The 12,367-nt window shown below is 35.4% G+C and overlaps 2 protein-coding genes across 2 annotated transcripts in view; both read right to left on the bottom strand.

Annotated features, from left to right (window-relative positions):
• LOC309840354 (olfactory receptor 4C6-like) overlaps positions 1 to 12,367 on the bottom strand; it is a gene marked incomplete at both ends in the record, with an annotated part of 147,524 nt that overhangs the window by 60,757 nt on the left and 74,400 nt on the right. The gene's annotated exons all lie outside the window — the stretch shown is intronic.
• Positions 9,425 to 10,342, bottom strand: LOC309872965 (olfactory receptor 4A15-like; the record flags this gene model as incomplete). The annotated part of the gene is made up of 1 exon (XM_082747931.1): positions 9,425 to 10,342. The coding sequence occupies one exon, from the start codon at positions 10,340 to 10,342 to the stop codon at positions 9,425 to 9,427; it is 918 nt and encodes a 305-aa protein (XP_082604057.1).

Below are 12,367 nucleotides of genomic sequence, written 5' to 3'. Positions count from 1 at the left end.
TAAGGCTGCTTCCATAATGAAAATCATGTTTCTACCTTTCCCCAGCTTCATCCCAGAGAACCAGAATCTCCCATATGTTTGCACAAGCAATGAGGGATATCTATGCACAGGAAAATATATCAAAGAAACAACTAGGGAATGAAGAGAAACTCCAGCCTAGGCAATTATTTGAGTTGTCTGAAATCTCTTGGGCCATTATACCAGGAAAATAGTCCTTCCATTTATATGTGCAGACACAACCTAGAGCTTTACACATCACTACTGTTTTCAATGAAAGAGAATGTAAGACCATTATAGATTAGCTTATTAGAATATTGGGAACAAATTCAAATACAGTAAACTCCTCTGGACAGTTTTTTTCGCAGGGCAATCCCTAGAGAAAAAAAAGACTAAGTTTTTGCCAAGAACGATTAGTGAGGTAGTAGTGGTTAAGCAATGGCCTTTGGCTCAAGTCATGATCTTGGAGTCACAGAATGGAGTCCTGACTCCCTGCTTAGCAGGAGTCTGCTTTTCCCTCTGCCTCTCAACCCACATGTGCTCTCTCTCATTTTCTCTCTCAAATGAATAAAAATATTTTTATTTTTTTTAAAGTAGCAGGCAGTCAAATATGTGAAAAATCTCTAATTTGAATAGAAGAAAAAATTAAACAAATAATAAATTGTGAGTTTCATATAGCAAAACTAAGTAAGGCAAATCACATTTAAGCCAATGTGAAAGGATAACCAGTGTTGGGTTCACTAATCCAATCATGTCCTCAGCCAAGAAAGTCCTATCTCTAGCTGTTAGCATCTCTACTAAGAGGCCCTGGTGCTGAGGCAGAAGGCCTTAGGATGAGGGAATCTGCTGAGGTCGAAATTGAAACTCATTAAAAGGTAGTCACAGTTCTGTAGGTCTGTGTTGGAATGGATGCAGTTGACCAAGACCTGAATCTATGTCAACTAACACTGTAATGATTTTCAGTTCATTAATTCAATCCTTTAATTTTAGTCCAATATCCACTGAATGTTTATACAAGAAACAAATTATTTTCCAACAAGAGCCTGCCTCTACATCAAAACTCCGGGGGCTTCCATTCTAATTTGTTTTCCCAAAGCTTACAATGAGCTCCAATGAGCATCTTCATCTCCACATGTCTTGAGTTGTGAACTGTATTTTCTATTTCATAAGGATCACTGATAATCAGTGATTAAATACCTGTATGAATCAGTTGAAGATCTTCCTTACATGCTAAACCAAACAACAAGTTGCTTATTTCAGCTTACTTAAATTTATGGATAGCTTTATACTTATGTTAAAGATAAAACTTTAAAAGCAACTACACTTTTAATTTAAGAAGTTACAAAAAGAGGAATAAATTAAAGCTGGGGAGGGATGGGGATGTAATGAAATAAAGATCAAAAATTAATACAATAGAAAACATAAAATAAACAAAATAGTCGAAAGTTGATACTTTCATATTACAATGATAAATTTCTAGCAAAAGTGATCAAGAGAAAATTACCAATATCAACAATTAAAAAGCAGAAGAAATCATACATATGCTTTAGTGGTTTTTTTTAAATGTTTAGATAGATCTTTATTTATTGATTGATTGATTTTTTTGGTGGTGTGTATTATAGAGGGCACAGATTGCATGGAGCACTGGGTGTGGTGAAAAAATAATGAATACTGAATATTATGTTGAAAATAAATTTAAGAAAAAGTATATGCTTTAGTTTTTGAAATGGTAATAAATGGTTCTTATGTAAAACATAATTGTAATAAATTTGATACCTTAAGAAAATGGGTAAAATAAAGGAAAAACACAAACTTCTGAAAAAAGACTAAAAAATAAATCAAAAAGTTAAATACTCCTGTATCTTTCCAAAGATATATTTCTGAAGATTTTATTTATTTATTTGACAGACAGAGATCACAAGTAGGCAGAGAGGCAGGCAGAGAGAGAGGAGGAAGCAGGCTCCCTGCTGAGCAGAGAGCCTGATGTGGAGCTTGATCCCCAGGACCCTGGGATCATGACCTGAGCCAAAGGCAGAGGCTTTAACCCACTGAGCCACCGAGGTGCCTCTGTCTAATTTTTGTAAATGGGATTGTGTCATAGAAAACCCTAAGGAATCTACACAGATTACTAGAATTAATAAGTGAATTTAGTCAGTTTTAGGATACAAGATCCAAATAAAATATTAAATTACAAGAACTACTGGATTCAAGTATAAAACTGGCTCTCATTCCTAGCCTCTCCAAAAAACAAAAAGCTTTGAAAGTGAGAAATGGTACCAAAATAAATATAATCTCAAAGTTGTAGATATAAGACCCTAGTGAACACTTCAGAAAGATTTAAGGTATGTCTACTAAAGTCTCTTAACCAGTACAAAAAATATGTCTAAGATTTAAGGGTGTTAATCCACAGACTTCTTTCAGCCCAATCCTGAGAGGAACCAGTCTCAAAAGTATTTCTGGGTAAGGCACTTTTATAAACTTTAATGAAAACATATAGAAATTTTTAAGATGATTGCACAAAAGGAAGCACATGGCCTTTCCTTGTAAACCAATACCCTTGGTTATATTGTCCACCCTCAAATTGTATGTAGGGCATATGGAAGAAATAGCATGTTTCTAGTTTATAGAGTTTCTTTTTTCAAGCCATAAAATATAATTTTATTATTTATTTATCTTTTATGTGCTTATTTATTTATTTATTTATGTTTTCCCACCTTTATTAAAATAAAATTGATATATAACATTGTATAAGGATATGATGTACAACATAATGATCTGATATATGCATATATTGCGAAATGATTACCACAATGAGGTTAGTTGATACAACAGCACCTCACAGCTAGAATTTTTAGGTGGAATGAAAGCACTTAAGATTCACTCTCAGCAACTATGTTTATAAAAAATTGTTGTTCACTACTGAACCCTGCTATATGTTAGCTCCCCAGAACTTACTCATCTTATAGCTAGTACTCTTTAAGAAATATCTCCCATTACCCCCACCCTTCAGTTCTTGCCTTCTATATGTCAGATTTTTTAATTCCACACATAAATGAGATCATAGAGTGTTTGTCTTTCTCTGTCTGACAATTTCACTTCAAGAGAAAGCAAAGAAAAAGAAGTTGCTGTGGCTGATATCGAAGAGATTACTGCCTATGTTCTCCTCTAGGATTCTGATGGATTCCTGTCTCACGTTGAGGTCTTTTATCCATTTTGAGTTTATCTTTGTGTATGGTGTAAGAGAATGGTTGAGTTTCATTCTTCTACATATAGCTGTCCAGTTTTCCCAGTACCATTTATTGAAGAGACTGTCTTTTTTCCACTGTATATTTTTTCCTGTTTTGTCGAAGATTAGTTGACCATAATGTTGAGGGTCCATATCTGGGCTCTCTACTCTGTTCCACTGGTCTATGTGTCTGTTTTTATGCCAGTCTTGGTGATGCTGTCTTGGTGATCACAGCTTTGTAGTAAAGCTTGAAATCAGGTAAGGTGATGCCCTTAGTTTTATTTCTGTTTTTCAACATTTCCTTAGCTATTTTGGGTCTCTTCTGATTCCAGACAAATTTTTGGATTATTGGCCCCAGCTCTTTGAAGAATACCGATGGAATTTTGATCAGAATAACATTAAAAGTATAGATTGCTCTAGGCAGTATAGACATATTAACAATGTTTATTCTTCCGATCCAAGAGCATGGAATGGTCTTCCATCTTTTTGTGTCTTTTTCAATTTATTTCATGAGTGTTCTGTAGTTCCTCAAGTACACACCCTTTACCTCTTTGGTTAGGTTTTTGTTTTTTGTTTTTTGTTTTTTGTTTCATTTATTTATTTTCAGCATAACAGTATCATTATTTTTTACACCACACCCAGTGCTCCTTGCAATCCGTGTCCTCTATAATATCCACCACCTGGTACTCCGACCTCCCACCCCCCTGCCACTTCAAACCCCTCAGATTGTTTTTCAGAGTCCATAGACTCTCATGATTCACCTCCTCTTCCAATTTACCCCAACCCCTTTCTCTCTAACTCCCCATGTCCTCCATGCTTTTTGTTATGCTCCACAAATAAGTGAAACCATATGATAATTGACTCTCTCTGCTTGACTTATTTCACTCAGCATAATCTCTTCCAGTCCCGTCCATGTTGCTACAAAAGTTGGGTATTCATCCTTTCTGATGGAGGCATAATACTCCATAGTGTATATGGATCACATCTTCCTTATCCATTCATCCGTTGAAGGGCATCTTGACACTTTTGACAGTTTGGCAACCGTGGCCATTGCTGCTATAAGCATTGGGGTACAGATGGCCCTTCTTTTCACCACATCTGTATCTTTGGTTAGATTTATTCCCAGGTATCTTATGGTTCTTGGTGCTATAGTAAATGAAATAGATTCTCTAATTTCCCTTTCTGTATTTTCATTGTTAGTGTATAAGAAAGCCACATATTTCTGCACATTGACTTTGTATCCTGACATGTTGCTGAATTGCTGTATGGGTTTTAGTAGTTTGGGGGTGGAGTCTTTTGGGTTTTCCATATAAAGAATCATGTCATCTTCGAAGAGAGAGAGTTTGACTTCTTCATTGCCAATTTGGATACCTTTTATTTCTCTTTGTTGTATGATTGCTGTTGCTAGGACTTCTAATACTATGAAAAAATAATGAATACTGTTTTTCTGAAAATAAATTAATTGATAAAAAATATTTTTTAAAAAATTTAAAAAAAAGAAAGCAAAGAGAGAGAGAGAGATCTCAAAGTCTCTCGTGGTGTTGCAGTTGGTAGGATTGTCTTCTTTTTGAAGGCTGAATGACTTTCTCTTATATTCTCTTATATACACTTTTTCTTTTTCCATTCATCCATCATTGGATGGTTATGTTGTTCCAATATTGGCTATTGTGAGTAATACTACCATGAACTTAGGAGTGCAGATATCTCCTTGAGATGCTGATTTCATATTCTTGGATATACTCACAGAAGGGGCATTTCTGGACCATATTGTGGTTTTATTTCACTTTATTGAAGAATCTCCATGCCATTATGCACACTGGCTGAAAAACTTTACATACCCAACAACAGTGAACTAGGGTTCCCTTCTATCTACATCCTCTCCAGCACATTATCTTGTAATTGTTTGTAACATCCATCCTAACAGGTATATCTCATTGTGGTCTTGATTTGCATTTCTCTGATGATTAGTAACATTGAGCACCTTCTCATGTTCTGCTTGACTATTTGTATGTCTTCTTTAAAAAATATCTATTCAGACCCTTTGTCAATTTTTTGACCAGTTTCTTGTTTTTATTTGCTTTTTTCCTATTTAGTTTTATAAATTCTTCATACATTTTGGATATTAACTCCTTATAAAATAAATGATTTGAAAATACTTTCTTCCATTCCACAGATTGCCTTCCTTTTGGTGCAGAAGCAGTATAGATTTAGAACTTGAGATCCTGAACTTCAAGATCATGTCAGGATGGGATGAGTCCTTAACTGGCCTAATCCCTTCTGTGTCTTCCCTCTGGAAACCCTGAACTTTTACAAGTCTCACATACTTACTGGAAAGACAGACTACATGGGGAAGGAGAAGGAGCCAGAATATACCAGGCTTCTCACCATCCCTGCCAAGGCACAGCTCACATGAGTAAAGTCATCTTAAACACTCCCTAACACCCCCTAATCAGCTGAATACCAGAGAAAAACCTCAGTCCATGCTACATGGAACAGAATTGTTCTATGAAGTCCTCAACAAATTCATATCACTCAGATACAGACCTTTATATAAAAAAGCCCTGTGTGTAGATAAATACAGTCTCGTGTATGATCATATCAAACACACACACACACACACACACACACACACACAAACACATATAAGATATGTATTCCTATGGGTCATCAAATACTACCCCTAATGTTGTCAGATATACACCTCTGTATGTTCACATATAGACACATATATGAAGTTGGATACAGACCTACAGATCATTAACTATGTACCTACATATGGTTATACAGAGCTACATGAGGTCAGATACAGATCTCTGTGGTTGGATACATACTTGTGTATTGTCGAGTGTAGGCTTATGAACATTTGCATGCAAACAAACACCAGTGCCTACGAAAACTGTGCTCTAACTCATTCCAGCAAAGACATGGAGCCCTTTCTAATTATCTCATTGAAAATGTGAATCAAATGTAAATAATACAAGCTCCTTCTTAAATAAGGAATTCAACAGGCAAGATTTATATATTCTATGGAAATTATTGCAATTTTTATTGAGACATTGATCAAGCCTTCACAATTTATGTCCCATTCTGGATGGGGAAAACAAGATATGAAAACATGCCAGTTTCCTTAAAATCAATGTGGAGTGTCATATAAAACTAAATATAGCTTTATGGGAGGATTTCAAACTTCACAAAATATTCAAAAAGTTTATAAGGAAAAATTAATATTTAGAAATTGCAAAAGACTTAAAAAGGCTGAGTAATTTAGGGAGATTATCCCTACCCGGTATAATACACGTTAAAATCCTTGGCTATTGACATAGAATGTTAGTCGTAGGAAAATACACCAAAAGAAAGGAAGAGGAGGAGGAGGAGAGGGAGAGACAGCAGCAGAGGAGGAGAGGAAAAGGGCCCCAAATCAAACATACTATTGTATAAAATTTGACATATTAAATAGAAAAATTTTAAATTATTACTGAAATTAATAACTTTAGCAGATTATTTTTCCTCTTAGAGGAAAACAAGCTTAGATATATCCTCATCACAAACAAAAATAAATCCTAGATTATTTGAAAAGAAAACTTTTGGGGGAGTTATTTTTTTTTAAATATTCAAATTTATAAGTTCACTGAATGACAGTAAATGACATTTCCCAAGTGATGTGCTAGAAGAAATCAAAGTAAAAGAATGTTAAAAGATGACATCCTTATATAAAATACCCATAGTTATAACAAAACAACATACTGTAGCAAATATCAAAGAAGATGCGAATGTATATAATAAAAAAAAAGACTCAAAATTCTCACTCCAATAGTTTTAGAATTTGAGAATGCAAGTAACTGACAAAGTTCATGGAGTGGATTCTATGTCCCAGACATTCTGTAAATACAGAGTACAAAGACTGTTAAGTAACGTTCTCTGCCTTAAGGGAACTTACAGACTGATGATCAGAGACAACCAGGATTTTTTTATCTCAGTACTTGAAATAACAATAAAAATTTGGAAATTAACTAAATGTCTATCTAAGTCCATTATAGAATACCATTGACTAGCTTCAGTATCATTTATTTCTCATGGTTCTGGGGTCTGCAAGTGTCCTGAAGTCCAAGATCAAGATACTTGCAGATCCGACCATCTGGTGAGAGCCTGCTTCCTAGTTCATAGATTACTATCTTTTTTCTGTTTCCTCACATGGGAAAAAATAACAAAAGGCAAGTGAGGTCTGTGGTGTCCCTTTTTTACTCATTTTTTAAAGATATTACTTATTTGTTTGAGAGAGAAAAAGAGAGAGAATAAGCAGCGAGAACAGCAGGTAGACAGAAAAGGTGGCTCCCCTGCTGAGCAGGGAGCCAGATGTGGGGCTCAAACCCAGCCTGGGATCATGGCCTGGGCCAAAGGCAGAGACTTAACCCACTGAGCCACCCAGGTGCCCTGGGGTATCTCTTTTTATCTTTTTTTTTTTTTTTAAGATTTTATTTATTTATTCATGAGAGACAAAGAAAGGGGCAGAGAGAGAAGAAAAGAAGGGAGTGGAGTCCCATGAGGAATTCAGTCCCAGGGCCCTGAAGTCAGGATCTGAGCTGAAGGTAGACTCTTTTTTTTTTTTTTTTTTAATTTTTTTTTTTTTTTTTATAAACATGTATTTTTATCCCCAGGGGTACAGGTCTGTGAATCACCAGGTTTACACTGAACCACCCAGGTATTCCTGTGGTATCTCTTTTTAAGGAGACGTTAGACCCATTCATGAGAGCTCTGTCTTCATAACCTAATCACCTCCCAAACCCTCCACCTCTAAATACCATGTACTATATAGGATTTACCTCCTGAATTGGGGAGGGAACAAATATATTGAGTATATAGCAACATCCAAAACATGATGACTTCATTATGCAACTTCTGATAAAATCAAATGTTTACTATCATTTAATGAATAACATCATGTTTGGGAAGACTTTGAGATGACATGAAGTATCTCTAGGTAATACTAACTGGGATAAAAACTGGGATATAGAGTTTTTCATACACTGTGACTTAACAGTGAAAGGCTCAATTCCCCAAAGCCTGAGTACCTCATGAATCCAGACTAAATAAGGGAGGCAAAGCCAGGAGTTTCTTTGACTGCATGCTTCCTACATTTTTAGAGGCAAATAATATTGTCTCTCATACCTCATTCAGAGGGAGGGATGTTTAAGAAAGAGGTCTCCATTACGGAAATCAATATATATTATGGTGTCATTATTGCCGAATAATCTGCATTCCATCCACAACAGAGGTAATAATGGTTATCCATGTTGTCAGCATCTTTCTGACAATGATATCATCCAAAATATCTGTCAGGCTCCATATTGCATATTTGAAGGTCATGAATTATGCATTATGGTAATTTCTCATAGGAAAGGAAGGGCCTAGGTCCTTAAAAAATACTATGAAACACTGTAAGCAGAAGAGATGGGGATGCTAAAAAAATGACAGAGATATTATCAGATATTCCAAATGATCAGGGAGTGTTAATGGGTCATCTCAGTGAAAATATAACACCAAACAAAGTTTCTCCACATGAGGAGATAGTAGGATTCCGTACTCAGAAAAATAAGTGAATCTAACCTATTACATCCATGTATTTTTTTCAATTTTTTTTCTTCACTTACCTTTTTTATGATTAATATTATAACTTGGAAACAGCATTCCCTTTCAATCTTATATGCTAAGCAATGAACAAAATTACACAATTAAATATCTTGCAAATACAAAAATAAGACATATACCTTCAAGTATTAATAGGATTGTCTTTGTAAAGAAGGAGTAAACCAAATGCTAAGGTCCCATTCTTAAAATGCTTCTCAGAAATATGTAATGAGCAATTCTAATTCTGAAAAAGAACAATTGGGCAAAAGAGAAGCAAGATAAAACTGTCCAGTAATGAAAATAAAGGTAAAGTATTAACTATAGCATAACTTACCACATAGAACCAAAACCCATAGTTTCAACAAAGACATTTCATACCCAAAAGCTATAGACTTATTTTCCTAACAATATATGAAAGTCTTAGAAATCATTTTGACCACTGTAAATATTTACACCTTAAATGTTTTTATCATACACAAGTTCATTAAACCTGAAGAGAAATTCATTACAAATAAATAATCCTTTCCTGGATGGAGCAACTCTTCATTGAAAAAAGGTGACAATTTCTCTTCAGCATCATTTTCTTCTTCTGGTCCACAGCTTTTTCATGGCATTTTTCATTTCTCCATTTCTCAAAGTATAGATCAGAGGGTTTAACATAGGGGTGATAACTGTGTAAAACACAGTCAAGAATTTATCAATGGGTAAGGTGAAAGGAGGTCTCACATACATAAAAATGCAAGGGACAAAGAAGAGGACCACCACTGTAATGTGAGAGCCACAAGTGGATAAGGCTTTGTGCCTCCCTTCCTGACTAAGAGTCTTCAGGGAGTGCAGAATGACCCCATAGGAAATGAGTAAGACTGTAAAGATGCCCACACAGATTGCTCCATCATTGGCAACTACAGTGAGGCCAATAATGTAGGTGTCAGTGCAGGCAAGTTTTAATAATGGATACATGTCACAGCCAAAGTGGTCGATGACATTGGGACCACAGAAGGGAAGGTTGTAAACTGAGAGAAGTTTAACAACAGCATGGAGAAAACCTCCAACCCAGGCCAACAGCAACAACAGAACACAAGCCCTTTGATTCATGATTGTCAAATAATGCAAGGGTTTGCAGATGGCCACATAGCGGTCATAGGCCATGACCACCAGGAGCAAAATCTCAGCACCACCAAATAAGTGCTCTATAAAGAGCTGGGACATGCAACCTTGGAAGGAAATGGTTTTCTTCTCATAGAGTAAGTCTATAATCATATTTGGTGTAATTGTAGTAGAATAAACAGCATCCATAAATGATAAGTAACCAAGGAAGAAGTACATAGGGGTAGCCAGGGTTGGACTGACTGCCACAGTCACCACAATGAGTAGGTTGCCCACCATCGTCATGATGTAGATGATCAAGAACACAACAAACAGTATTTTCTGACCTTGGAGACTCTGGGTGAGCCCCAAGAGGACAAACTCAGTCACATTGTTCCTGTGTTCCATATGTTCTTTTGCATCTCTTTATTTCACAGTTCAAGAAAAAATTAGCTATAAATGTGATAATTAATTACTGGTGACTTCCTGAAATCTAACACAATCTGTTTATTCATTTACCTAATAGGCATTGTAGATTCTTATATTCCGGTACTTTCAGAAATTATAAGAATACAAGGTGGATGAAAACATTCTCCCTAACCTCACCAGTTTTGCTGACTTGGGCAGAGATAAGTCACTAAAAACATTGTGGGGAAAGGATACAGTAATAAATAAATGGAGGGGCACAACCAACTTTCCAACTGGAAGCTAGTAAAATTGTACATGTAATGAACTCTTCATATACAAATTTTTAAATTCATTGATTTAATGAAAAACTACAGCAAGATTTGTATTTACTTCCCAACTAATGCAAGAGATGACTTTCTAACTTCTGGAATCCTCTTAACTCATAAATGAAATAGGTACATTTTATGATATCAAAACATCTCAAGGTCTTTAAAAAGATACCAGGACATCAGTAGATAAAAGTAGATGGGGGGAAAGACTTGCATTACAGAGGACATACACAGAGTTAATATCAAAATACACTCAGAGTAAGAAACCAATGGCAAGTGGGTAAATCATATAAAGAAGCACGTATAGGAATATCCAACAGACATATGCCATGATACTAAACTTAAAAATAAAGAGAAACATAGGATCAGAAGTAAGAGCTTGATTATGAAAGTGTCACCTTGGATTCCTCAAAATCACTCATTCAAGTCTGAGGATGCTACACCATATTCTAAACTTCCATAGATCAGCAAACAATGCTCAGAGAACATATCAATTGGGATCACCTGTAGAGTTAGAAATATCTGTCCCATTAAAAATATCCTTAAGCCTGAAACTAGTTTCTAAAAATACTGATGTTAGAGATGTTAGAGAAAGTACAGTTATTCTGTATCTTTACATATGAAAATAACCAAAAGCAGTGTTACAGAACTGAGCTAATTCCCATATATTCTAATAACCATAAAGAATCGCTAATATGGCTGATTATGAGATTCACACAGCAGGAATTTTAAAAGACTGAATCCCAGCACCACCAAGATGTAAAATATAAAGTCTACTTTGGAATCTTACAACTAGTTACAATTCCTGGGTTACCTGTTCTGAAACTCCTTTCAATTCAAGGTTGCAGTCCCTTGTCTTTTGTGCACTGATACCATCTCTGAGCACATAGACCAAGAAAACACATGCATCATCACAGGATCTTTAACTATTTCCATGTGAACAACACTTTCTATGTTGCATAAATTCTTATTCATTTCAGTCTTTCAGAAAAAGTTTACCTCTTAAATTTCTGGGATTTTCAAAATGAATAAAAAGCCCCTGTAATCTAAAAAAGTCTGAACATTGGCTATGAACAAAGAGAACCAAAATCTTCATTGTTAGCCTAATTTGCCATAATACAAATGTTAAACCAACATCTTGATGACAAAAAAAAAAAAAAAAAAGCCACTTTGTCGGAGAAAAAATTGTGAATTTCTTAAATAAAGATTGAGTGGTTTATTTTTCATGTCAATATAAATAAAATAGTGAAATATCCTTTATGACTTTATGACAGTCACTTCTCAATAATTTATCCTGATCTGTCTGCACAAAGCATAGTTAAAGTTTGGATTCCCTGAATGATGGAAAATAAGTTCTAGGTGAACTTAGTGAAGTTCTGACTCCATCATTTGATTCCTGAAAAAGCTAGTCATACGAACATGGATCCAAATACACTTTGAGATCCAGATAAAGGTCTGTAAACACTTTATCTTCATTTGAACCACAACAAGCGCCATTGAGTCATTCCACTGCTGCATCTTCACGAGTCATTCTTCCCTAATTAAATTCATTGGGACTCTCATCATAATTTTGAGGGTAGACCTGCATCTCCAGAGATGCCACCAGGATAATTACCATGTACAACAGGACTTGAAGAAACATGTCCTCTGGGGGCTGGAGGGGGAGGATGTAGAATCCCCAAAGAACAACTTAAGA

Source organism: Mustela nivalis, assembly GCF_964662115.1.
Source record: "Mustela nivalis genome assembly, chromosome: 9".
Lineage (NCBI taxonomy): Eukaryota > Metazoa > Chordata > Mammalia > Carnivora > Mustelidae > Mustela > Mustela nivalis.
Note: the sequence above shows the minus strand (reverse complement) of the source record. Positions and strands in the feature narration are given on the sequence as shown.